At 41.0% G+C, this 26894-nt stretch overlaps 3 protein-coding genes and 1 long non-coding RNA gene across 4 annotated transcripts in view; all 4 read left to right on the forward strand.

Moving 5' to 3' along the window:
- sema4bb (sema domain, immunoglobulin domain (Ig), transmembrane domain (TM) and short cytoplasmic domain, (semaphorin) 4Bb) overlaps positions 1 to 9661 on the forward strand; it is a 45720-nt gene extending 36059 nt beyond the window's left edge. Inside the window, exons 10-15 of the mRNA XM_071911053.2 lie at positions 875 to 1025; positions 1961 to 2171; positions 2488 to 2603; positions 3793 to 3950; positions 4476 to 4567; positions 4914 to 9661. Coding sequence (XP_071767154.1) covers positions 875 to 1025; positions 1961 to 2171; positions 2488 to 2603; positions 3793 to 3950; positions 4476 to 4567; positions 4914 to 5686 — 1501 coding nt within the window. The 3' untranslated portion in view covers positions 5687 to 9661. The remainder of the gene's footprint in view (positions 1 to 874; positions 1026 to 1960; positions 2172 to 2487; positions 2604 to 3792; positions 3951 to 4475; positions 4568 to 4913) is intronic.
- Positions 9662 to 11268: 1607 nt separating this feature from the next.
- LOC139920932 (endoplasmic reticulum aminopeptidase 2-like) lies at positions 11269 to 15174 on the forward strand. Its single transcript, XM_071911038.1, has 6 exons — positions 11269 to 11837; positions 12224 to 12362; positions 12747 to 12881; positions 13132 to 13252; positions 13344 to 13498; positions 15052 to 15174. The coding sequence occupies exons 1-6, from the start codon at positions 11269 to 11271 to the stop codon at positions 15172 to 15174; spliced, it is 1242 nt and encodes a 413-aa protein (XP_071767139.1).
- Positions 15175 to 16797: 1623 nt separating this feature from the next.
- Positions 16798 to 25356, forward strand: LOC139920931 (endoplasmic reticulum aminopeptidase 1-like). Its single transcript, XM_071911037.2, has 9 exons — positions 16798 to 16893; positions 17825 to 17956; positions 18657 to 18811; positions 18988 to 19067; positions 19940 to 20123; positions 20915 to 21071; positions 22643 to 22830; positions 25065 to 25236; positions 25318 to 25356. The coding sequence occupies exons 1-9, from the start codon at positions 16798 to 16800 to the stop codon at positions 25354 to 25356; spliced, it is 1203 nt and encodes a 400-aa protein (XP_071767138.1).
- Positions 25357 to 25429: 73 nt separating this feature from the next.
- On the forward strand, positions 25430 to 26596 carry LOC139920937 (uncharacterized). The gene is made up of 3 exons (XR_011785070.2): positions 25430 to 25547; positions 25820 to 25901; positions 26071 to 26596. It is a non-coding gene; the product is annotated as an uncharacterized LOC139920937 (long non-coding RNA).
- The last annotated feature ends 298 nt before the right edge of the window (positions 26597 to 26894 follow it).

A 26894-nucleotide genomic window follows, 5' to 3' on the forward strand; every position in this document is an offset into this window, starting at 1 on the left:
GCTGTAATGAGCTTTAACACAGGTTCATGCACCGCTCTCTGTCTAATTAATGCACTAACAAAATACAGGTTTATATATGGAAATGATTCAAGCGTCCGCTCTACAACTTGTTCTCCAGTGAGAAGCGGCTGCTCCAATTTGTCTATAGAAAGGATGTCACCAACTGTTGCAGAAAGGATGGAGAGTGCATGGGTACAACAATTGGCAACATGCTGAAAGAGAAGAGTGCAAGTGTATGGATAAAAGGCAGTACAATACTCAAATACATGTTACATTTATATTTTTGTCTTTTGGCTAATGCTGTTATCCAGGGCGACTAACAGTGAGTTCAACATCTGAGTGAGCTTCATTTTCTAGATCACAAACATTGCAAATAAACAAGGAGTCCAACAGTGAGAACTATAGAGCTCTGACCATATTCCTGTGACCCAGAAGTACAAGGAAGTACGAGGACATTAAAAGGAAAAGAAATGAGGAAAAATAAGGGAGATAAGGAGAGTCTTGAGGCAGGATTTGTTTGTTTTGTTTGTTAACTAATTCGACAAAGAACATTTTTTAAAAATGGTTTTGAACCACTACAGTATCTACCAGGAAAAGACAACACGCAATTTTTTTTCTCCGACTTCAATTCACGTGTATGTAATTTAACATTTGCATAGTAAACGGTTTCTCTATTTGAGTTGAAGAAAATTTACTGCAACAAATGATTTAATCCGAATTCTTAGCTTGTGCAAGATTTCCACACAAATTCTCACTACCAGGGAAAAAAAGTTATAGTTAGTTAATTAGTTATATTACTGATCACATTTTTACTAGATAGTCAGTAATATGTGAGAGATGTTATTTTGAAACAAATGTTTTAATGTGTCCCCAGGTATAAAGGGGCATCGGGCAGCTCAGCAGTGTGTGCCTTCACCATGGCCCAGGTGGAGAGGGCCTTCAGCGGGCGCTACCGAGAGGTGAACAGGGAGACCCAGCAGTGGTACACCTACAACCACCCTGTCCCAGAACCACGGCCCGGGGCGGTGAGTGCTGCCCCCTACTGTTACTCCCCAGGGAATGTCTTCTAACACACAGTCTAGTCACACTTGACAGCATTTAAGCTGCTTCACACAACAGATAAAAAGAACAACAATGTTTTACAACCATCCCAAATACTTATAAGTTATCACACATACAAACAATGTGAAAAGCCAGTATTCCCTAGGCTGGATGATGATAATAAGCCTCCAGCTATTCTTGTCTAGTTGTATACCTGATAACCGCTAAGTGATGCTTTGCTGTTTGGCCTGCAGGCATTGATGTAAAGCAGATGCTCTCCCTTTATTTGTCTTTGCCTATTTAATAACACTGTCTCAATGAAACCCAACAGAGCTGAGGTACCACTGGCACTGAGGTTATAGCTGTGGTTCTCAAAGACTGGTTTGGGGCCCAAAGGCAGGACAGTGGAAGGTAGAAATTGGCCAAATTGATATCCAAAACTACTGGCTAGTTGATGTTCTGTTAAACCCTCCACAGGTCCCTTCAACAAAAGGTATGCTGATTGAGAGCTAGAATCACCTAAAAACTTAAAGCCAGTAGATATTGGCCTAAAAACATTGTTAAATTCCGCTAACGGAGTAGTGTGGACGCTAGGCGTAAACGTAGCAAAAGTTATGCATTTTAAAATGAAAACGTATTAGTGTGGATGTGGCCTCAGCCAACACAGTAGTTTGGAAAGTCAGTTTGGAGTCACAAGAAAGGTTATCAAGTATCTATTTTATTCTGTCTTTGTTCACAGTGAGCGCTCACCTTTTTAAACAGGTTTCGCTTTTAGTGTCTTTCCCTGCATAAATAAAGCCAGGGTCATTGTCTAAATAAAGGTCAATATGATACTTTTGCTCTTTGTGTCTTTGTATAGCTGCTGAGGTGCTTGAAATGGAAGAAATGCATTTTTAATTTCTAATTTACTCCCACACAGTGTGTGACCAACCATGCCAGGCAAATGGGTATCCAGTCGTCCTTACACATGCCTGATAAAGTGCTCAACTTTGTCAAGGACCACTTCCTGATGGACAGTGTGATCCGCAGCCCTCCGCTGCTGCTGAAACGCAGTGTGCGCTACACGCAGATCGCCGTGCACAAGATCCAGGGCATGGAGAGGGCCTACGACGTCCTCTTCATTGGAACAGGTACAATACATTACACAGCAGCAACAGCAAATCTGTACAGTTAACGTAAAGGTAGTCAGCGGTTATTTACATACTTTTCAATGGAAAATCTTTGGATTTGTGTTTTTGCTTCTAAAGTATACTGCTGCTATTTGTTAAGATTAAATTCTTCTTTTGTTTACTTGAAAACAAATGTTTTAGGAGTCTGCTTATATTTAAAATCTACAGTTAAAGGGTCTGCAGTCATGTTTTGTGTTAACAAATAGTATAATGTGCTTCTTCCCCCCTCAAATTGGCCTCAAATCAGTGTAACTCACTTGTCCTCTGTGTGTTCCAGATGATGGAAAGCTGCATAAGGCCATCAACACGAACGACAAGATGCACATCATAGAGGAGATGATTCTGTTTCCTGAGCCTCAGCCTGTGCAACACATCGAACTCGATCCTCAGAGGGTAAATCCTTAGCCTCTCATAACTTCATTCACAGTATTTTATTTGTATTTTATTTCAGTTTTATTTTACATTAATTTAAGGTGGAGTCTTCATCCAGTATACTAGCAATAAAACACTTTTCACAACTTGATACACAGCCTTATTGATTAACGTCCTACTACTGTGCCAGTTCATACTTATGATCATGTTTACTCATTTCATAGTTGTATTCATTCTCAAGTTGTAGAAATGGGAACTGGTAGATTTACCAATGCAGGAATTGGCCATCGACATTTTCTTTTCCAGAGGGGCCATTCCACTGAATTATCCCGCAAGTTATAGTGCCGTCTGGAGCTGACTTTATGATCCTCTCTGGCATTTTACTCAGAGCTAAATTTCATTACAGTTCCCTCTTTATTACATAATGCTCTGTCTCTGGGCCAAAACAGTCCAACTACAGTCTTATCTCAGATTATGTAACCCTACTAAAGTGCAAGATCATTTTTGTGTGTATATTCTTAGCTCCAAGTAAGGATATGAAAGACTGAGATGATATTATATAACATCTATGTAATGTAGTAGTAGGCAATCGATCACATATGTTAGCCCAAATATGGAATGTAGTGTAGGTTGTAATATAACAATATTACGTGAGAGTGCGTTCTTTACTGTAAGTAATACACTGTATGTCGGCATCAACGTCACACTCATCATGGTGAAGAATGCATTTGTGGGTATTATGGCTTTTATGCAATGGTTCCCAATGGATATGTACTGTCTGAAAAGTTTTCTACAAAGTGTTGTGCATACAAAAGAATAAATAAAACGGGGGGAACGAGACAGATTGCTAAGTAGCTCCCTCTGGAATCTGGTTGCAATGTGTCCTTGACCAATGTGATTACAGTACTTGGCTGGCATCAAGTATGAGGACAGTGAGCTAAAGTTAGGTGTTTAGTTTTTGTTGTGTTGTTTTGTTTTTCTCGTGTCATTGTTTTAATGTGGTTATTATTGAATTATTGAAAACTCATAACCTTAAGCAGAAAGTCTGTTCTTTTGCCTCATACTGATCTTCTGATGTGAAATTCGTATCATGCTGTACAAGAGTACAGTATTAAAGACTAAGTTTAGCTCACTGTCCCATAAGTAAAGCTTTTCAGCCTCAGTTGGCATAGTCACATATAATACATCTATTTGTGTTTCTGTTCTGCAGGGCCTGTTGTTTGTGTCGTCCTATTCTGGGCTGGTGGAGGTTCCTGTGGCCAACTGCTCTAACTACCTGAGCTGTGGAGAGTGTGTGTTGTCCAGAGACCCTTACTGCGCCTGGACCGGCCGATTGTGTCGAGACGTCAGGATGGCTCCGCCTGATAGGTGAGAGCTTACATACACGCATACAGCAGCTACCCCGATCTGCCACGGCCACAAATGACCTGAGACCTTTGGCAAAGACCGAAATACACTGCAAGACCGGAGCAAAGCTTGCTGAAAATATGAACCATTCATTCTTAAATATCCAGTTCTGTCTAATTTGCAGTTCAAATGCCTTCAGTTTCATGCATCAATAAGGAAATTCAAATGATCTCACACAGTTAATAGAATATATTTTTAAATTACTGCTGTTTTTGTTCATTAAGCCACTTAAATATATTTAGATAAATGCTTTTCTACTGTGTATGATGTATAAAAATACACCCAAACAAAATAAGCATGTGATATTCAGTCATGTGCCTGAACCAGTAGCTTTTAAAAGAAGATTGGCCTCTTAGTCATACTCACAGAGCCATATTTATAGGTGTGGCAATTAAAGGCTTCCAGAGGGTAATAAGCGCATACGTACAAGGTTCCTCTCATTACAGCTGCTAAACCCACCCTGTTGTTTGCTATGTTTTGTTTCAGCCACTGGCAGCAGGATGTGGAAGAGGCTGATACTTCAGCTATTTGTAACAGGACATTTCCCAGCTCCCGATCCGCCCGACCAGCAGCCTCCCGTGAGTGTCTATCTGTACAATGGTCCTTAATTAAAGTGTTGTCAGTCAGTTGGCATATCATCTGTCACCACATCAACACGGCACCATCGTGCACACAGAGTTGTAAAAACAGTTGTCACGTATTGACTCTGAAAATGATGCCAGATAACATTGAACAGTTCTGCATATAAAAAATATAAGCTATTCGCTGCTATGAATCATGCATGTATATTACACAAAGGCTGAGTACAACACACAGTGATTTAATTTATCGCACTCACAGATCTCTTTTATAGCCTTCCACCACATTTCCATTCTCCCTTTTTAAAGGAATCTAAAAAGAACACTGTTTTTGTTTTTTTTATAGGTGGCTCCCATTGCCAGCTCATAACCATCCCGGCCAACACCTTCAGGGTCCTGCCCTGCAAGCTGCGCTCCAACCTGGCACGGAGAAGGTGGCACTACAGTGACAGCGCCAGCCAGTTCCTCTACGCCACTCCCGAGGGCAACCTGGTGGTGGTGGCGCAGAACGACAGGCTGGAGACCTACGAGTGCTGGTCAGAGGAGGAGGGCTTCCGCCAGCTGTTGGCCAACTACTGCGTGAGGGCGGAGCCGCGCCAGGAGAGCACCACTCTGATCGGCCACTCGCGTACGCCGCACATCGAGCGAGAGGAGACCATCATCCTGCCCGGCGAGTCGCGTTCCGCGCAGGTCCACACCAAGACCTACTGGAACGAACTGATTGTGGTGTGCGCCCTCCTGGCGTTCTCCCTGGTGGTGTTCTCCTTGTTCGTCGTCTACAGGAACCGCGACCGCATGAAGTCCATGCTGAAGCAGGGCGAGTGCCCCAACATGCAGCAGAAGAAGCCCAGGATCGTGGGAAAGCCCGCCGAGAGCTTACCCCTCAACGGCAACACCATTCCTGTGTCCACTTCCGACCACAAGGGCTACCAGACGCTCAACGACAACTACATCTGCAGCACGCCCACCCACGAGTCCTCGCCGGACAACAGCAAAAGCTTCTCCGAGTCCTCTGACAGGCGGCCGCTCAACCTGAAGGAGAGCCACGTGGAATACTCCCCGACCTGCCCCCGGCCCAGAGTGAGGCTAGGCTCGGAGATCAAAGACTCTATCGTATGAGAGCGCGTTGGACGCTAAAGATGCTGCGCTGTATCTCCACGGAGGTACAGGCTAAAGCCACCTAGCGAGGAGAGGAGACCCCCGACACCCTCCCACATCACAGCACACCTTTTTAATTTGTGTCATCTTTAATCTGTGATCAGTACGGAGGTCATTTTCTTTAACCATTTCCACAACGAAGCCAGTGGTAGGTCCTGTCTGTGTGGGGTGGAGCGTCCTGCTGTGTGGAAGAGGAACTCAACCAGGATCACTGAGCCATGGCAGCTGATAAGAATAGTTATAATACGGTCTTCATTTGCCTGAGTCATTCTCATAGCCACTACCGGCGTGTGTGTGTGTGTGTGTATCCTTAGACATGTTCTGCAGAAGATTACGGTCACAACGTCTACTCTTCTGTTGTTAAGCAGATGCCTCACTAGACCCATGCTACATGTCATGCACGGTCACCAAGAGTTCAGGTCCGGGAGAAGATAATTCATTTTACTGCATATCCATTATAATCCACACATGATGGAAGCAAGTCAGAAGCACATTGGTTCCCTTTTGCTGAGTAAATGTCCAATTGTTTGAGGATAATGATGATGAAAGACGACGATCAGGTAGACCAGGAGAAAAGACAACATTTTGGTTAGACAGAGCCCTTTTTTTTTTATCCTGTGAGAACAAAAATGAAAAGGACTGCAACTTTTTAGAAAGGTAAGGGTTGCCACTAATCAACAAATGTGGTCACAAATGATGTTCCAGGGCCTAAGGGCTGAAGTTTCCCTCCTGAATGTACGCTGTTGTTCGAAGAAGGTCTTTCTCAGTCGTTAGATAACTGTGCCATGGACAATTTAGGGAAGTCGAGGCTCTTTGTCTTCAGAGCACATCTCCACTCATCTGAGACGGCCACGTTCTTCAACACTGACTGCAGTACCATCATGGGATCGACTTCAACATAGATACCTTCTCTTTGAAGCAAAATTGGCCGAGCATAGATCTTGCATCAGAGAGACGGAAAGGACTTGTTTCAGACCGTCAAGGAGGACATTGGAAACACACAGCCAAGAAAAGAGGGGAACACCCACACACCTCTATCATGTTCAGGGCAGCACCAAAATCATAATGCGCACTGTGCCAAAAAAATATCTTGATTGTCTTATCTAAATGCAATAGTGCCATTCTCTTATGACCACTCCATCTCATGCCTTCTGTTAGCATTGATCACTGTCAAAAGAGCACATGGTGTTGGCCCAGAATTGGGTTTCACAAACGTATCTTGGCACTAAACAACTCTCTTACATTATAAACAAATGTGAAGTGCAAGGATCTTCGCAGGGATGGAAATGTCTCTAGACTGTTAACAGATATTTGGAAGTCTACGTTGTGCTTGACCTCACCATCTGACTTAGAGTCTGAATGGGGGCCAAAGGACATGGCATGGAGATGAAAGCCATGTAGCTCCACTGGAGTAATGGTGAAAACTTGCCAATGCGCTTGTCACATGATAGGAAAATTTTCTAGAATTGTCTTTCAGCTGCCCTAAAAAGGGTCATTTGCATTCTTAGCATTCACACTGAAACCAACAGGTACAACTAGTTGCAAGGTATTGAGGTAGTGACGATGAATGCCAACAATACAAACATGCCGTTTTTTGGTTAATTGAAGTGTCGATACAGAACATTTCTGCCTGGCAAAGGAAATAAAAATGACAAAAAATGAAAATATCACAGAATACCTTGTAGGTTCCAACCATCATTGTAGTGCAAAGATAGCTTTGGAAAACCCAGCAATTGAAGGTTCAAGTCTTTTTCTAGACAGCAGCTGCACTATGTAGTGAAGAAGGTGTATTATCTGAACATAATCACTCCAGGTCACATTTCTTAGATACATGCATCCACCACGCTCAATCAATTGTCAAGGCTATTATATGTGAAAGCACAAGCGATCAGGGCAATGAATACTTACAGGTTGTTTGCACATTTCAATAAAATTTTTGAAATTTGTAGATTGGGAGTGTATTCTAAGAAACACAACTACTGAGAAACAGAAGGTGTGACTGCTAAAGTAAAGGATGTATTATCAAATCAGTTATTATTATTATTATTACAGGGACCATTGCAGCCATTATGAATTCTATTGCAACCACATTGCTCAGACTTTGTTGAGACTTAAAAAGCAGATTTTTCCAAAGATGTAGGAAACTGTATTTATAGTATTCTGTAAATCTGAATTAAATCATTTCCAGGGCCATAGGGGCAACATGGCACCATATAGGTCTTAGAATACATCACCAGTTCACTGTATTGATCATGTTAGCCTACAGTATATATTCCAACATCATACAGAATCAATATTTTGCTATATCGAACACTGAGGACATGACAAAATGCTATGTGTCTGCTACAAGTTTGACAAAGTAATTGCACAGCATACTGCGCAACAGTGGTCAGTGTTTTTTTTTTCTTTTTGTTTTTGTTGTGTATATATCTGTACTTAATATTGTGTGTTTTTAAGGGACCTTGTGCAAGATGTGTTGTAGAGATAGTTTTGAAACTAGAGAGTGCACACTGCTGATATTTTTTTCATAGTGCTTTACTGCCTACTTCAGCATACATTTCTCGTCTTGCACAAACTACGGCACACTTCTCAGTACGTTGTCAGTTCAACACCTGGCCTGGTATTTATCAAGCATGTCAAAGCAGGAGTGGTATCAGTTTTGCCTTTCCTGTGATATTGAATTATCTTAATCCTGTTTGCCTAACTCGCCAACTGACACTGACCAAATAAACAGATGTATTCCCTTTTCAAACAGATGCATGGCAAACCGAGCCGAGGCACAGTGGAGTATAGCACATTATAGAAAGGTACCTAGAAAGGCTTCAGTGGAGCGCAGCACATACTGTTTAGCACCCCAGCTAAAACAGAGTTTGTAAGCTATAGTAGAATTTAGCACATACCGTCAGGCTATGAATAACCTGCTTTGAGATGCTTGATAGATAAAGGCCACAACATATTTTCAAAATGCCTTTAGATGTAACTTTGTTCTGCCTTTAGCCACGTGCCGCATCGTACAGCACCCAGCAGTGACCTCGCCAACAGTAGTGTGGTGCAAGGCTTGATTGTAGCCCCCCGTGGGCACACTTAACTAACTCCACTACTACATGACACGGGTTGACACTCGAATGGATCCACCCTCGCCACCCTGCAACTTTACCTGCAAACAACAAGACTGGGAGCTGCTCAAAATCTTGTCTCGTTTCGGAGTCTTTGCTTGTGTCAAAAGTGATACTGTGCTCATAGGAAAGACCTTCCTGAAGCATTCCTTATGTAACAATATTACTTGCTAATCTTATATAAAGCTGAAGTTACAATACCATTTGGCCGTGCATCTTAATTATGCCAAAAGGAAAATATTGTACATTATACAGATGTGCATATTTGTTAAAGACACAGGCTTTTGATTAAAAAGCAAAGAATAATGCCATGGTGATTGATGGTTAACTTTTTGAGTGGCTCCCCAGTAATGCAACATACTGTACTGTACATGAATGTAGCCAAGTTAATTATAATATATCACATATTTTGCAGAACATCTTCAAGGATATTACAGCAGTCTATTTTCCTAAAATGGCTATAGTAGGCAATCCATTGCATCATCTTTGTAGGGATTTTTGAAACAGTCAGACTACAAGGAAACAGCACAATAGAAATAATTAATCATTTTTGTGCTGCGCTATGTAGTATTACAGTAAGATGCAAGCACAGCTCCAAATCCTCCATATCGGCCATGAGACACAGCAGCAGCTTTGCCTCAGCATACTGTACACCATAAGCTTAGTTGACTGAAGAACTATTAGACTAATGTGGTCTTGTAAGCCTGCATGAAAATGTGTTTTTTATTGGATCTGTTGTGTACAAAAAATGTTGTGAACCGTATTTTTTTGTATCATATATTGATATTGTGACTGTTGTTTTTATTATATTGTACATAAAAAGCACTTTATTTTAATTTTTTAAGATAAATGAATAAAATACATGTTTTGAAACATGCATGTGTGTGTCCATCTTATGCTGTGTATTGCTGACTGGATTCTTGGTCTCTTCTCCTTTGCATAGAACTGATGGTAGCTGAGACAAACGGTGAAAAAGAACTCCTAGATTTGAATACCAAATATTGTATTTGCATATAACTTCAGCAGTGAAAACAACATAAAACTGTTATGTAAACAAAGCAATGTGAAGTTTATATCAACCATTTTCCAATTGCATATGGAAATAAAGCCACAAGCGGCAATTGTAGGGGTCTAAGCACAATATGCCAATATGACTGAAGATGACTTTTAGAAGAAGGAAAAAAGTATACAATAGAAGTGGATAGGGCTCATGTATTTCATAACTTATATTTGTATCGTTATGAGTTCATTATGCTATCATTATGAGTGTGAACACAGTTGATAAGCATGCTACACTGAGCATTTTAAAAGTGCAATGGAGATTATAAACGGTGCTTGAGTTATAAATACAATGGAAGTGAATGAGGCTCATTTACATCAATTATATAATTCATAAACTATGAAAGCTTTGGTTTGGGAATATTATATAGTTGATCAGTGTGCCATAATGAGTATTTAGAGATGAGTTTCTACTGTTTTCAGTGGCTGAGTTAAGAAATTAAGAAGAAGCAGAAAAATAGTTTTTCATAAAATGCAAAATTAGAGAAGAGGGTGAAAGATGATTCACCAGAGCATATTAGTTTTTTCCCTTGCTTAGTGATCAAGATTTTGTGCTCCTTGCACCAGGTTATTGGTCTTTTTGCATTGGATACACATGGTTTCTGAGGGCAGCCCTGACTTAAATACCAGCTGTGTGAGGCTCACTGTGTGTGGCTGCGGTCCGGGAGTGAATGATACTTTATCAGCATGGACAGAGAGTTTATGGCACAGGGACTCTGAGTATCTCTGTGCTGCTTTGTTTGAGCTACTGGCACTGCTCTCTTTCACACCTAGCACCTCACAGGTAAGAACTACAATAAGTTACAGCATTCTCTTTTTCTCAACTGAAAAAAATTGCATTTCAATGTCATGATGCAAGAGCAATCTTTTGGGTGATTGTAGATGGGCAAACTTTTTTACCTATAGCACTCAATGTTATGCATTTTAATTTGGTCTCATTCACCAATGCCCATTCAAACTCTGAGACAATGTTACACATTTCCATTGGCACTAACGATGGCCCTGAAACCTTGTTCTCAGTGTTTATAGTCTGTCTGTAAATTAAAAGCTCATATTTGAAGATATGATGAAAACACTGAAAATTGGAATGCTATTAAGTTAGAAATTTTAAAAAAATATATATTTTCTGTAAGTATATTAAGCATGTTGTCTATCTAGGTACCAAGAGTAGGGGTTCTTTGGGTTATTTTGCCCCAGGACCAAAATTGTATAAGTTGAGTCCCTGGGACCCAGTAGTTTGCTTCTTATGTGGGGACACACCAAAAGTGGCCCTGCAACATATTGGCCTATAGGTATTTCTAATGTTGATTCTTGTTAAGAGAGAGCATTATGTTTAGTTTGTCTTTCTGTCTTGGTCAGGCTGTAGCCATGTTGTCTACGATCCTGTACCTGCTGTGGGCTCTGATCACAGTACGGGCAGATCAAAAACTACAACCTGACGAGGTCAACACCGTGACCCCTCCTGAGGAAACCTTCCCATGGAGCCAGCCCCGACTCCCCACCAGCATCAAGCCCGAACACTACTTCTTGTCTGTTCACCCCGACGTCGGCTCTGACTCCTTCACAGGTCAGGTCCGCATCCTGATAACAGTGGTGAACGACACCAGCTTCATTATCTTGAACAGCAAGGACCTGGTCATACAGGAGGCCACTCTACTAGGCCTCTCTGTGCCCTCTCTCATCTACCAAGAAGCACGGCCAGTTCAAAGCCAGATGCTGCACAGAGCGAATGTAGCGCAGGAGAAGTTGGTGAAACAACCAATGGCTTTACGTGTGTTGGAGTCCGAAGCCACAGAGCAGCTGGCTCTGCTCATGGATACGCCTCTCGTAGCGGGGCACAAGTACCAGCTATCTCTCTCTTATTCTGGAAAATTCTCCGACAGTAACTCAGGAATCTACAAAGCCTCCTATCGGACACCTGCTGATGCAGCCCCCAGGTAGGGAAAACTCAAGGCTGACTTAATTGGATACCTTGACATTTTGAATTTTAGTTGGTCAGTTTTTTAACTTCACCAGACATTTCAGTTTAGTGGGGAAAAAAAAAAGTTTCTACATTTGTACTTCACCTCTGAAATTTTGAGATCCTCTTAAGATGTGAACCTACACTGGAATGCATAAAGTATCTTAGAATAGAAGTTGTCCCTTGTCCACTTGTCCCTTTAATGTTAAGTTTATGGCCATGCAAAGTCAACAGTGAGTCTTTATCAGTACTCCTACTTGTACAAATTTACATACATGGCCAGAGAGTGACACGATTCAACTGCTGGCTGTTGTTTTTCCTGTATTTTCTCCTATTGTTTTTCTCTCTATTTTTCTTATCTAGAACCATTGTAGCCACGCACTTTGAGCCCAGCGCCGCCCGAAAGGCTTTCCCGTGTTTTGATGAGCCGAGTATGAAGGCCGTGTTTTCCCTGGTGGTTGTTCGACGAAGTGAGCACATATCCCTTTCCAACATGCCAAAGGTGAGAATAGCAGGAATATATGCAGTTGCAAGAAAAGACACAGGACTCTGTTTGACATCTTTGTGCAGATGACTTGTTCTGCATTGTGAATATGTACACTTTTCTCCACTGCCATAATTTCAGGTCATGGTTTGCTTTGAGACCTTGTAGACTCTCACTACCTGTTCGCAGAAAGATAATATTCTCTCCCTCTATCTTTCCCTCTCTCTCTTTCTCTACACACACATACACACACACACACACACACACACACATACATGCTCATTCTCCCACTCTCTCTATCTCTCTCCTCTTTGTCTACTCTCTCTCTCTTTCTGCCTCTAACACACACACACACACACACACAATCTCATACTCCCTCTCTCTCTCTCTCTCCCTCGGCAGTTACACACTGAGGCCATTGAAGACGGTCTAGAGCAGGACTACTATCAGACCAGTGTGAGGATGAGCAGCTATCTAGTGGCCTTCGTCATCTGCGATTATGCTGTCAACTCAGCAGAGACAAAGAGAGGAGTCAAGGTCAGGTTTTGCAACTGATAGAATGTATATATACAGTATCTATCTATTTCTCATTATTTATTTATTTGTTTGCCTGTTGCTTGCAATTGATATAATATAGAATCTCATATTGTTCCCCCCACACAAAAACAGTTCCCTGACCTTTGCAAATGGCTTGTAAAGTATTCAAAGTATTCAAAATGTATGGGTGTCAATGGAAAAATAGCTTTTTTATTCATTTTTGAATTGAAAAAGGTATTGGTTTCTCCAGGTATCTGTCTTTGCAGCAAACCATCTGATAAACCAAACTCACTATGCGCTCCAATCTGCAGTGGAAATAATGGACATCTATGAGCAACTATTCCAGATTGCCTATCCTCTGCCAAAATTAGGTACCTACTTAACATTGTAGACAACACCAGGCTATCCTCCACACACACTTGATAATGTCTAAATGTGTGTGACTGGCTCCTGTCTCTCCAGACCTGGTGGCCGTTCCAGACGTTGAGGCGGTGGGGACGGAGAGCTGGGGTCTGGTGACGTTCAGGGAGGCGTCTCTTCTGTACCAGGAGCAGAGGGAGAGCAGGAGGAGCCGGCTCCGGGTCAGCCTGCTCACCGCACATGAACTGGCACACCAGGTACAGCACAGAACCAATCACATGATCAGATGATGGTGACATCACCACCAATACTACTACAACAGCTACTGCTATTGTGACTGTGGTAGTACTCTAGTCTACTACTACTACTACTACTACTTGTACTAATCATCATCATCATCATCATCATCATCTTTATCATCTTCATCATCATCATCATCATCATCATTACTATTATCATCATCTTCACCACCATCATAATCATCATCCCTATCACCATCATCACTATCATCATCATTATCATAATCATCATCACTGTCATCATCATCATCATCATCACTATCATCATCACTATCATCATCATCATTATCATAAGCATCATCACTATCTTCATCTTCATCATCATCATCATCATCACTATTATCATCGTCATTATCATAATCATCATTACTAACACCATCATCACCATCACCATCATCACTATCATCATCGTCGTCATCGTCATCATCATCATCATCATCATCACTATCATCATCGTCATTATCATAAGCATCATCACTATCTTCATCATCATCATCATCATCACTATCATCATCGTCATTATCATAATCATCATTACTATCATCATCATCATCATCATCATCATAACATATGAGGAAATTTTTATTTATCTTTTTTTAAGTTTATTCTTCCAGGTATCTGGAATATTTCAACAAATGTATCTGAAGCTCATTTGCTTTTTTTTTTCACTGCTCTTCTACTTTTGACCACATCTGGTGCAAATATTAAGCGACTCCTCACATCCTCCTGCACTCATACCACATATCACTGACTGTAATTAGCACAGCAGTTGCAAGCATCCAGCCCGTTTGGATGATTCAGAACTCACCATAACAAGAACGCAATATGAACCATCTCTCTTGAGAGAGGCAAACGTTTATCATCTGTCGTGGTCATACGAACATCTGGAAATCTGACTGTTTCAACATCAGCAGACAACGGTTAAAGGAAAGGAAACAATGAAGGAAGTTGAAAGGAACCAAGGAAGTAAAGTGGGTGCAGCTTTATAAATATAAATTCTGACCATCTGGCCCCATAAACAAATAGCAGAGTCTCAGTGGAGGGCATTTTATTCTCTGTTTCCGAGAATAGTGAGACCAGGTTTATTACTCATCAACCATAGATATTTACACTTGCAGTCAAATATAAAAGCAATACATTATGGTACAACAGATTGTTATGCTGTTTCTCGGTGCACAAATATGCAGTAAAGTATGAAATATGTAGAGTAATATCTAATATATAATATATCTGCAACATTTACAGAAGTAGTTCTCAAGGTGGATTCCTTCCTTCCTTCCTTCCTTCCTTGAAAAAGTCCCCAGGAAAATGAAGAACAATTTACTTTTGTTATCATTTCATTTATTGATAACGATTTTCTTATTACCATAATGCAATGGAAGTTAGTACAACTTTAAACCTCTTAAAACACGAGGATGTTCTCTGTAACATGGCTATTTAGCAGGTAATCCTTAGCGTGGAAAAACTTTGAGAATGGCTTATTTACAGTACGTCTGCTGGTGTTTTGGCAGTGGTTCGGCAACCTGGTGACGATGCACTGCTGGAGAGACGTTTGGCTGAAAGAGGGCTTTGCCAGCTACCTGGAGCACATAGCCGTCAGACACCTGAAGCCTGACTGGTGTGTGGTGAGTTAGCCATTAGCACCTGGCTTTAAAGTCTTAATCCAGATTTTTTTTAAATGTATCCACAGCAGACTGTGTCCAGATATGGTTTAGGCAGTTTGGAAATACAATATATGATATCTAAGATCTAAGATACATACCTGTGTGTGCATTGAATGAAAGTGTAAGTCTGAAAAAAGTTGTGTATCATCAGTGTCACTGCAAAACATCTTGCGTTCCTTTTTTAGTGTAACTGGCAGCTGACATTGGTCCAGACATGCTGAAAAGGTTTAAGAGATAATGCATTCTAAAATACAAAAAAAAAGTAGATGAAAGTGAATAGGAAAATCACTCATCATTTCCTGAAAAATAGATCTAAGGTTTCTGCAGAACACTAACAGTATGTTAGGTAGTTGTGTTTATTATGGATATATTCATAGATATTTGAACCAAAGAACCTGCATAATAAAGTAACCTCTCTGTAATTAAGTATAGTCTCATCCAATCATAAATCAAAACACTGGTATATTTTGCTCCAGTGTTTTCAAACAATGCAAATATAATCAAACCTATTATAGCTTCATAATTCATGTTAAGCTGTTACACACCATTGGTCCTTTTATCAGCAGCAGTCAGCAGCACTGTCAATCACTGAGATAGAGTGAAATCTCTTCATCCCCATGTGGTGGGAATAATCTTTTGTTTATGTTTGGATTATAAATTTGGTCTTTAATGAAAACTAAATCCGCCCTAAGCAGAACTGACTCACAGATGTGTTTGACATGGCATGTGCACCACATGATCGTCACTTAAACAGTATTTACAGTCCAAACAAAAGTCTATATAAATGTATTTATATCATTCTTCTTTTCTTCATTCTGATTCTTTCAGCTTCATTTGAAAATGTTTATTGATAAATAAATCACATGTTTAAGATTTAAAAAAACATATCCCTCAGGGGGTATGCATACCAGATTTTTTTTTTTTTCTTTTTTTTTGCATATTTCTTGATTTAATTAAGCATAATGATGCAGTTTCCTGGATTGAGGTGCTGTGAGAACATCTCTGATGAATGACTTTCACCCCCTGATTTTCTAAATTTGTTTGGGACAGCTTAATTGAGGCTAAATCATGACATTTACAGCTACAGACACTTTTAAGGAAAGCCATGTTTCTTTTCAAGTTCTCCCATCAGGGAGCCAACTCACAGTGCCAATTACCTGAACTAATTTGGTTGGCATTCATTTCTGCCCTCGACAAGGGCATGTTAGACTAGTGAGGAGAGCTGCAGGCAGCTGGAGACATGATTCATTTTTCTTACTGTTTTCAGGCCTGTTTACCAAAGCAACAATGTAATCAATAACCTTCAGCTTCATCCTTTATACAGCGTGTCTGCCTTTGACTTATCTTACTGTTTTACGCCTACGTGTCAAAGAAACATTTCCATCACATTTTCTGTTCTGTTCTGTTCTGTTCTGTTCTGCTCTGTTCATATTAAAACCTTGCACTATCAGTAGAATTCAGAGTAAGAGCAGGCTGTAATATTTCTGTCCAGTATTATTCAAACTCAGTGTGTGTGTGTGTGTGTGTGTGTGTGTGTTTCAGGATAACCAGCATCTGCTGCTGAACACGTTCGCCGCTCTGGACAGAGACTCCATGTTGACCTCTCACCCCGTGTCCCAACCCGTGTCCCTCCCTGTCCGTGACTCCACACAGATCAGACACACGTTTGATGTGGTCTCCCACAACAAGGTTTCACACTAACATTTACTAACACACAGGATATGATGTAACTGCACCTGGGAGAGACAGAGCTTGGACGCTCTAACAAAATTCTTGGAGATTAGAGAAAAAAGGGTGAGAATAGGCACGTTGTCAAGTAGTCATTTCCCATTTGAATATGTACATTGCCCCCAGAACAACAGGCTGTGTTAAAAACAATTGATTACATTATTGAGTAAAAAAATACCCAATCATTTCTAAACTAAACCACTGGTCTCAACAACAATAGATTAATGAAACAGCTCACTCAGCAGTTCAGAAGCTGATTTGTGCTATGGCAGTCTTATGCCCTATATCTCAATTTGTTACTTTTCTCATTATCAATAATCAACTATAAGCATAATCCCAGGCTAAATTACTTAAAAAACAGTGTTGCAGCCAAGGCTTAAACAAACATGATTCCAGTGTAATAGGTCACAACTTTAGACTTGTTAACATGAACAAGTCTCTGTTAAAGCAACAGCCAGGACTAATATGGGTGCACACAGGTATGGATTGATACACATCGCCTGCTGAAGGGTGGTGCTTACTGATGGAAGCAAACAAAGTCAGTGAAAGGAAACTCTGATTTCTTTGTGATGAAGTCACATTGATAGCTTTTTCAAATCTAAGTGGGCAAACATAAAAGTGAAAGCAAATAAGCACATAAAAATACCATTGGGGTTTAATTAAGTCTTATCAAGATCAGTTTTGGTACACAAACTCCACCACTTACAGCCAGGCTGGCACTGGAATTTGCTGTTGACTAATTGGCCTGACTGGTTAAATGAATGTTAAATGGAATGAAATAAACTCGTCTTTTGATGTTTTCTGTATTGAGGTACTGCTTTGTAGTCTCCAGTGTTTTTCAAGGATAACTAACAGCAGGAAGAGAAGAAGAGTCCTCCTCCCTCTGTTTCAGGGTGCTGCTGTCATTGGCATGCTGCACTCCTACCTGTCAGACTCTGTGTTTATGGGTGGGATCCGCCACTATCTGAGTGAGCACCGCTACGACAGCGCCAAGCCTGATGATCTGTGGAGAGCCATGACCGAGGTACTGTCTGCCTGTCCCGTTTTAAATGTCTGAGCCCTGCTGTGACTACCTTTTCCCCTCCGTAATCCTCACCTTAAATCCTTACCCATGTAAGCATTTCTCTAAATATATCACTGTCAAATTGTGCTATTAGTGTTATATTCTCTATCCCCTCTGAGCTGCAGTCTAAAAGCAGGTTTTCCCCTCCCCGCTGTTTTTGATGCACAATTTACTAACAAGAAAACCTACAAGGAGGGATTTTTGGTGGGGAATTGAGCCTGAGAAATTACCAATTGATAGAACAAAGCAGGGTCACTGGGGCTGCTGCCTGAAACAGAGAGAGTCTGTTTTTGTGCTTGCATCAGGATATGTAATTACAACTTATTTCGCCAAATTGCACTAATGAGAAAGTCCTACACGCATTTTCTCTAACAATTAGTGGATAAATGCCAAAACTGATCCCAGGATCCGTACTCTACTGAGCCTCAGACACAGTGGTTCATTCATTTAGCTGCTGTGCCCATATAATATGATATATAAATATGCAAATAAGAGCCATTCATGTTTTAACTCCTACTGGAACTGATCCTGAAACAGGCCCAGGAGTGAACCTGGAACATGACAGAATACTGAGATTAAATCTCACTTTATTGATGCCCAGCACCCCTGCTGTGCCACAGCTCAGCTGCCAACAGGAATAACAGGCCTCTCTCCCTCACAGACTGCCCAGAGGAGTAACATGACCATAGGTGTGAAAAGCCTGATGGACACATGGATAACACAGACGGGGTATCCAGTGGTGACAGTGACTGTCCGGGAGACTCACATCCACCTGCAACAGAATCTATTCACCATCTTGCCTCAGAATGACACGGGGTAATTAAAACAAAAAGAAACCTGCACAATCCCCTTGTAGCATTCTCTCCCTTTCTCTGATTCTCTCTCTCTCTCTCTCTCTCTCTCTCTCTCTCTCTCTCTCTCTCTCTCTCTCTCTCTCTCTCTCTCTGAGGCTCGCTGAATCCCAATGTCTGTTCTCTCTCTGTTGACGTTAGCACCGTGTGGCAGATCCCATTTACTTTCTACACCAGTAGCTCATCCGCTGTCATCAGCCATTTGATGAAGAGCAAAGAAGGTAATTTGGTATTCATTATTAACAAATCACTGTGCTGTGAAAAGTGTCTTTTGTTTGCTCCAGCCTTGAAAACAATTACAGTCAGCTTGCATTTCGGTCCCGTGATTGCATTGCATATTTCATGGCAACGGTTCGTTGATGGTGAAATTGAAAAACAGATTTGCTTTTCATTGTCAGTGAAAGGAACTGCAAGATCTTCTATATCAATCTGACCCAACTTGTCACACACCACCTCACCTCTCTTCAAAACTAGGTGTACACATATAATTTAAATCCTCGTCGGATGATGATATTAACTCATTTTGTAATCACTTGAAATCTCTCCACATTATATGGAAAATATACCCAGAAACAGAATTCATATGGTATTCCTATGATCTTGTTCACATCAGTTCAGAAAGGGAGACCACACACATATTACCCAGGGGGATTTTACTTTATTTATTTGTGGTGTTTGTGTATAGTCTAGGTCTTGTCTGCACTATATGTGAGGTTTAATTTTGCCCTGTGTGTGTCAATCCTGTATTGAACTGTCAAAGTCCTTGTGTGTGTCCTTTATACTTGGCAAATTAAAGTGATTATGATGCTGATATGGGAATATTTTCTCATTCATAGCTGCTAGCGCAATGATGAAATGGAGCTCAGTTTGATGTAAAAGCTCAAAAATACCCAATGACTCCAAAGTCAGTCTGATTCATCACAGACTGAGCAGCTCAGCAGGATTCTCTGGTTTCTCCTTTTGGGAGAAAAGTTCACAACTATTACATGAATTCCCCCGGATCACCAGAATCACATATTCAGTTTTAGGGTTGTATTTTCCCCTTTAATGAATATAGAGAATATAGTCATCCAGCCTCTCTCTGACCCATCAGAGGTGATCGAGCTCCCAGAGGATGCGGTGTGGATCAAAGCCAACGTGAACTCCACTGGATTCTACCGGGTGTCCTATGACAGCCGCACGCTGGGACGGCTGCACTCACAGCTGCAGGGGAGCCAGCCGGCCCTCGGCCCGGCTGACAGGGCTGGACTGGTCGATGACGCTTTTCATCTGGCCAGGTACACAGACACACACACACACACACACACACACACACAGGCACTCACACACACAAGCACGCAGAGACTTTCACGCATGCATGCACACAACCACACACGTACACACACATTTTTACATTTAAGGCATTTACAGTGAGTGCAAATATAGAATAACAAGCAACCAGTGGTAAGGAGTTAGAGAGGTGCAAGACTGAAAAAAAAAGAGCAGTAGTAGATTTCTTTTCACATACACACATGACCGCAAAACATGGAACCAATGTGAAGATATCCTATAGGTCTGAATAGGAATATGGCAGTTTGTCCTGGTATGTGTCAGATGTGTAAGTAGAAAAATGTCTGACATAATTGGCTTGAGAGTGGTTTGTAATGGTTTTTCTGCAGTCATATTAAACTCTCAGTGTTGATAAAGAATTATATATTGGTGTGACATTAAATTCAAAATTGTATAATTCAATATCTACACACATAAAATCATATTAATGTTCAGCCAGACGGAGACATAATGCAGCGGGATGCCTGATACCTGGGCAGAATTAATGTAGCAGTTTTTAATTTATTTATTTTCCCATTGTCCCAACATTATTTATAATAAATTGAATTACAGTATGAAGAGACAGTTGCCATGATAAGCCATTATAGTATACCGGGTATACATCATGACTATCGACCAATTAGAGGGCTAGATCAGAGCTATCTATTTTTATAACATCCATTATTCACTGTGTAGTCATTATTGAAATGGCTGCTGCTGTGCAAGTGTTTAAAAGATTTATTCCTTCTTATGTCAACAGACAAGGATCATTAAAGTACTGTGATGCCTTCACCCTCAGCACGTTCTTGATGAAAGAGGAGGAATACTTACCCATCACTGTATTTATCAACCACATGATGAACATGATTATCAAATTCTCCTTCAGAGGAGAACACTGCATCACTCGACTTCTCAAGGTAAAAGTATATTGTATGTAGCCTCCAATCAGGCAAGTTGGTGAAGAACACATTACTATTTTTTTTTAAAGATTATTTGTATGCATTTTTGGCTTTATTCGATACTTCAAAGTAGGGAGCTAGGCAGGAAATTCCACGTTTACAGCAACAGGTAGGGGAGACAGAGGGTTAAATATATACAGAGACTCACACCTTGGAGATCCTCCTGTACTGTTGGCTGCTGACTTTCTAATTCATGGGTACCGTATCTAGACCTGATCCTCTGTCCTGTAAACTGACGTATCTTGGAGAGAACAGAATAGTTATAAAACCCCAAGCCTACTGAAGCCTAAACCCTATTATTTTCAGTATTAACTATACTAGATTAGAAAGTGACGAAGCAAAACGCCTCAAACTCTATCTTAGGACATCCATCCATCCCTGGATGTATACTGAAGCTTATTACTGATGCAGATTCAGCGTTCCAGTGCTCCAGTGCCTTCTTTGGGTTGATTCCTAGAGACTTCCCATGCAGATTCAGTGTTATCAAGTCTCCCTAAGTGCAAAGTGGATTGGGAATGGCGCTTGCCTTTAAATCAGTTCCCTTTATTGGTATTCTGCATATCCCCTAATATATCAGTCCCAGTCCTATTCTGGCCTTCTTTGACCCCTCTTTTCCTCTTCTCTTGTCCTCTTTTTTCTTCTCTGAAACTTGAAGGGCATTTTGGGTAGACAAGCAGGCAAGCTGATGCGTCATTGCCCATTTTCTCTTAAAGCTGTACTTTGAAACGCCGGCCCATGCAATATTCAATAGTGTGATAATTCAGTAGTGTAATAACAAAGAGGAAGCTGTCCTCCTTCATACAGTCTTCTCCCTGGCGATAGCTCTGCTGCAACAACGCACTTTACCTAATACTCCCACATCTCAACAAATGCAGCAGATAAGGCATAAAGAGATAGGGCTTATGGTATGACTTTAATTAGATTAGCTGACTACTCCCTTTCTTTGCTTTCTGCATCTCTCATCACCACTCAGCTCTTCTTTGCTCCCCCTCCTGTAGGAGCAGCAGCGGGTTGTGCTAGGTAAACCAGAGCTGGTCTGCTGGGCCTTATGGTAGAAATTAAGTGAGATCTATCCAAAGCTCTAAGAACCCCATACTTATAGTGTAAAAAGGTTCATGGATAATAATAGATATGATTTGACTTTTTGATTTGATTTTACACAACTTTTTCTTGATTTTCTTCCTGATTCTGTATCTGCAGCTCATCAGTATTCAGCAAAATTGGCGCCTTAATTATGCTTCCTGTAATCTGAAAAGGGAACATACGAGTTCACTGGATTTCAGTAGGCAGACACGCAGCGTATTGGGTGTAAATAAGCAGATCAGCAGCTCATTGGCCAGCTGAACACTGCAAAATATCTGCAATACATGCTCCTCTTTTTGTTTGAGGAACACAGTTATAACACTAAGGCTCTACAACAGCAATTTTTGAGCAGGTTAAGTGCCTGTGTGATATTTCCTTAATTTCAACAGCATGCCCCACCTTTTTGCCTCCCTTTTCAAAGATGTACTCTCTTTGCGTCTATGCAGGAGCACCTGTGGGCCATCTTGGGTAGGCAGGCCGGTGCACAGCGCTGGGAGGATGCCGGGTCTCTGTCAGTTCAGATCCGGAGGGTGAAGCTGCTGGAGGTGGCGGTGCGAACAGATCGTTCACCAGCCTCCGAACAGGAAGCCCTGCGTCTCTTCCACTTCTGGATGGCCAAAGATGGAGACTACCTGTAAGCTCGCTGGGGTGGCAAACAGTTTTGAGAAACCTTTTGTTGCTTGTACTATTGCTTGTACTATATTTCCATTTTAGAGGACTTCATATTTTCTGAAATTTTCACTTCTGAATATCTAAATAGCTATTAGAGCTATAACAGCTCTAATAGCTGTTGAAAATGGTAGCTGCCTGCTGCCACCCGCCATTTATCCTGCATTAGCACTGCAGGTTTTTCTAAGCAATTCCTTTTGGAAAGGCAGCAGCATTGCAGTGCTACATGCTGTACTGTCGTCAACATCACCTAGGTTGAGTCCAAGTCAAATCCAAGACCAAGTCCAGTTAAGTTTGATTCAAGGCCAGGTTCAAAGGGCGTTGAGACCAAGTCAAGACTGAGACCAGAGCAAAACCCTACAACCCTAGCTACATGCATTTAAATGCTGGGGTTCCACAATTTTACAACCCCAAACTTAATTGGTGGGCAGATGCTGCTAATCAAAACTCCTTTGAAGACTTTTAACACCTCATGCAATGAAATCACAGCTGAATTAATGATGATAAAAACACAAATATGGCTGGGAGCTGTTTGAGTTGACTGTTGTGCATCATGGTGGCAGCGCTGGCCAAATACCTAATGACAGCAACAGTGTTTGAGGAAGTGTCAATGAAAAACAAAGGAGCAGTGATGAAGTGTGGTTACAGTCAAACAGATTTGATCACGACACTTTGCTTGCTTTAACTTACTGGGAGCATTGTGTGCTCTCGCTGAAATCAGTAGTCTGTTAATCTGCGTTCAAGATGACGTTGGAAAGGAGCCCAGAGCCCATCAAGCTTGCCAGGATGAGTCATCAAAACGCACCGATAGCACATCTACAGGAAACGTCATATTTCTGCTAGTCTTGATTCCAGTGAATTTTGTGGCCTGTGTTGTACGGTTATCCTGTGTCATATCCTGAAATGAAGATCATTACTGTATTTACTAATTTATACAAAGCAACCAGGATTATAGTACAGAGTCATGCACAGTCCATAGTCCATCAGCCTTGGAGCAGATTGGGATTCAGCACCTTGCTCATTTGCCCTTTGACAGTGATGGTGGGATCTGTAGATGAAATACTGGCCACCCTCACTAGCTCACAGCTACACTATATGCTCTCCTTTAGGTGCTGTGGTTCGAACTGGCAACCTACTATTATTAGTCAGCCTCTACCTCCAGTCTAAGATGCCATTCAATTACACGTTTACAGGGTTTGAGTATCTTCTATTGATGTACAACACCAAACAACTCAAAAAAGTCATTTTTTCACTTCAAGAGATCTTTAAATCTCACATTAACCCATAGCCCTGGATACTGTGTGTGTGCTCATGTTTGGCTTAGCGAGGAGAATACAATAGTATAAACAAAATACGATTGCATAACATAACCAAATCAATCAAAACCAAATTTTTCTGCTGTACATTTCCCTCAAATCTGATACCAATATTCATCAGGAAGAACACCATTTTTTTTCCATCTTGGCGTATGCTTCCACCTGGTGGTGAATATGTCACAACAACATTATTATCACAGATGTGTTTTATTAAATTTAGCAGACCCCAGTGTTACAAGACACAAGAAGCAGAGAAAGAAAAATGTATCTTGCCCATGACCGACCAATGTTATGACTTCCATAAAGAGCATTTTACTGTTAATACAAGATGTATTCGTTTAGGGAATACTATTAAATTTGATAATACATTTTATGTGTATGCCACTTTTCAAATTGGGTTGCAAAGTGCTTTAAAGACAATAAAGCAACAATTAATAAAAGCCAATAAGATAAACAATAAAAATACCAGACATCAATTTAAAAAATCAGAAGAACACAGCAGGTAAATAACATAGGTAAAAAAAACAAATTATATAAAAGTCTGTCTGTAAGAAGCAACTTAAAAGAAAACACTGATTTTAGCAGTTCAGTTATGAAATGTGTTTATCTCGGGGCAATGCGGTGACTCACTCTAAAGACATGCAGGTCAGGTGGACTGGAGTCTGTAAATTGCCCATAGATTTGAATGCGAGAGTGTGATGGACTGGGGACTGGTCCAGGTCGTCTCCCTGCCTTCTGCCCAGTGTATGCTGGGATACACTCCAGTCCCCCATGACCCTGAAAAGGATTAAGCGGGTAGAGAAAATGAATGAAAGAATTTGTGGGACTGTTTGCTCTGTATGAGTGCCGTGTGCCAGTGATGTTGCATCTTGTCTTGACGCAGGCTGCCCTCCAGTCTGCGGGGCCTGATATTCCAGGTGGCCGTGATGAGCGGAGGCCATGAAGAGTGGACATACCTGCTTCAGAAATACTGCCACTGCTCATCCAGTAAAGAGAAGGTCCTCATGCTAACAGCACTCTGTCACACCAAAGACCGAGAGAAGATACAGTGGCAAGTACAGCTTACCATTTATCTGATTATGCACATGTTACTTTATCTGCATCTTCTCTATTTGAGAATCTATCTGGACTCTTAGACATGGGATAAAAACAATGGCATGGATAAAGAAATTTGATTTGCAAGGTATTTCTTGGCTATATTTCAGTTCAGTGTCATTTTCATCAGGTTGTTGAACGCATCTCTCGAGGACCAAGTACTCAAAGCCCAGGACTTTGCCCTTATTGTGGAGAAGCTGGCGGGTCAAGCCAGGAGCAATGAGATCGTGTGGAAATTCCTGCAGAACAATTGGGACAAGCTAGTAGCAAAGTAAGCATCACTTCATAATTGTTTCTGGTTAATCTTTACATCATAAAAGCAATCAACCATTATCCAGGCCCAGGCTGGCTGTCTGGCAAACGCCAGCTTCAGGCTGAACTGGTTTTTCACTTGCAGGGAGGGTTACACTGGTAGTCTGGGTGAGGCGTAAAAAGGACCAATTATCTATCTTAATTTGGTGTCAGTTTTCTTAACCGAAGCATTTAACCTACTGGCTCTAAAGTTAACACTGATAACAAGTTGTGTTGTGCTTTTATTTATAGGTTTCCCTTGGATTCATCCTGTTTATCTGGCATTGTGACAGCTGCCACATCCCATTTCAGCTGTACTAAAAAATATGACGAGGTGATTTATGTTCAACTTCCTTAGACATAACCCATCATATCTACTTCATCTAAAGGTGTATAACTCAAATCTGGTGTGTGTGTGTGTGTGTGTGTGTGTGTGTGTGTGTGTGTGTGTGTGTGTGTGTGTGTGTGTGTGTGTGTGTGTATGTGTCTAATTTGCACCCTAGGTCTATGACTTCTTTGTGACACAGAGGAGACTTGGGCACCTCTCCTTTGTCAGGAGCTCATTAGAGTTGATCCAGGTGAACATGCACTGGCTGAACAACAACACAGCCTCTATTCAAGCCTGGCTACAGAAAACCTACAAAAACGCCTTTAAAGCCTTTCCACTCTGCAAGAAAAAATACACTTACCACTTCAAATGGGGAGCGACTATTCATATCAGTGTGTAGGATTGTAGCTGTCAACCAGCTGTGAAGCTATCATTCACTATATACCGTCAGGAGATGTTTGTCAAAATCATTGGAATAGTTCTTAATCACTATAACAGTCATGGCCTTTATCAGTAACCACATTGTCTGTGTTGTGTTTCTTGTTTTTGCCTCCCCTTTTTCTCATTATTAAAGTCAAATCTCTGAATCCAGCCCTTTATCCTCTTCAAAGTACTTGTAGAGATATCACGACAAATAAAACAATAATCAGGAGAATTATATTGATGGGATTGAACAGAGATCAAGATGTTTTGTTTGGCACACCCTCATAAAGAGGATGGAAAGATTTCAAGTAGTCAGACTTTAGCCAAGAGACCGACATTTAAATCACACTTCTTATGCTTATGCATACGCTTACTTGCATCGTTGTTATTCACATGAAAGTACTGACGATGTGAAGATTTTCTTCATGTAAATAAATTGGATAGATCCAAGTATTGTTTGTTTGCTGAGAGCGCCGTGTCCACAGCACAGTGCCAACTTATTTTCTTATGAAGCCTTTTATGCATTGCAGTGTGTAAACACATTGCATATGGTTGGAAAAAATTCTGTTTCATATT

The sequence above is a fragment of the Centroberyx gerrardi genome, chromosome 1, assembly GCF_048128805.1.
Source record: "Centroberyx gerrardi isolate f3 chromosome 1, fCenGer3.hap1.cur.20231027, whole genome shotgun sequence".
Taxonomy (NCBI): domain Eukaryota; kingdom Metazoa; phylum Chordata; class Actinopteri; order Beryciformes; family Berycidae; genus Centroberyx; species Centroberyx gerrardi.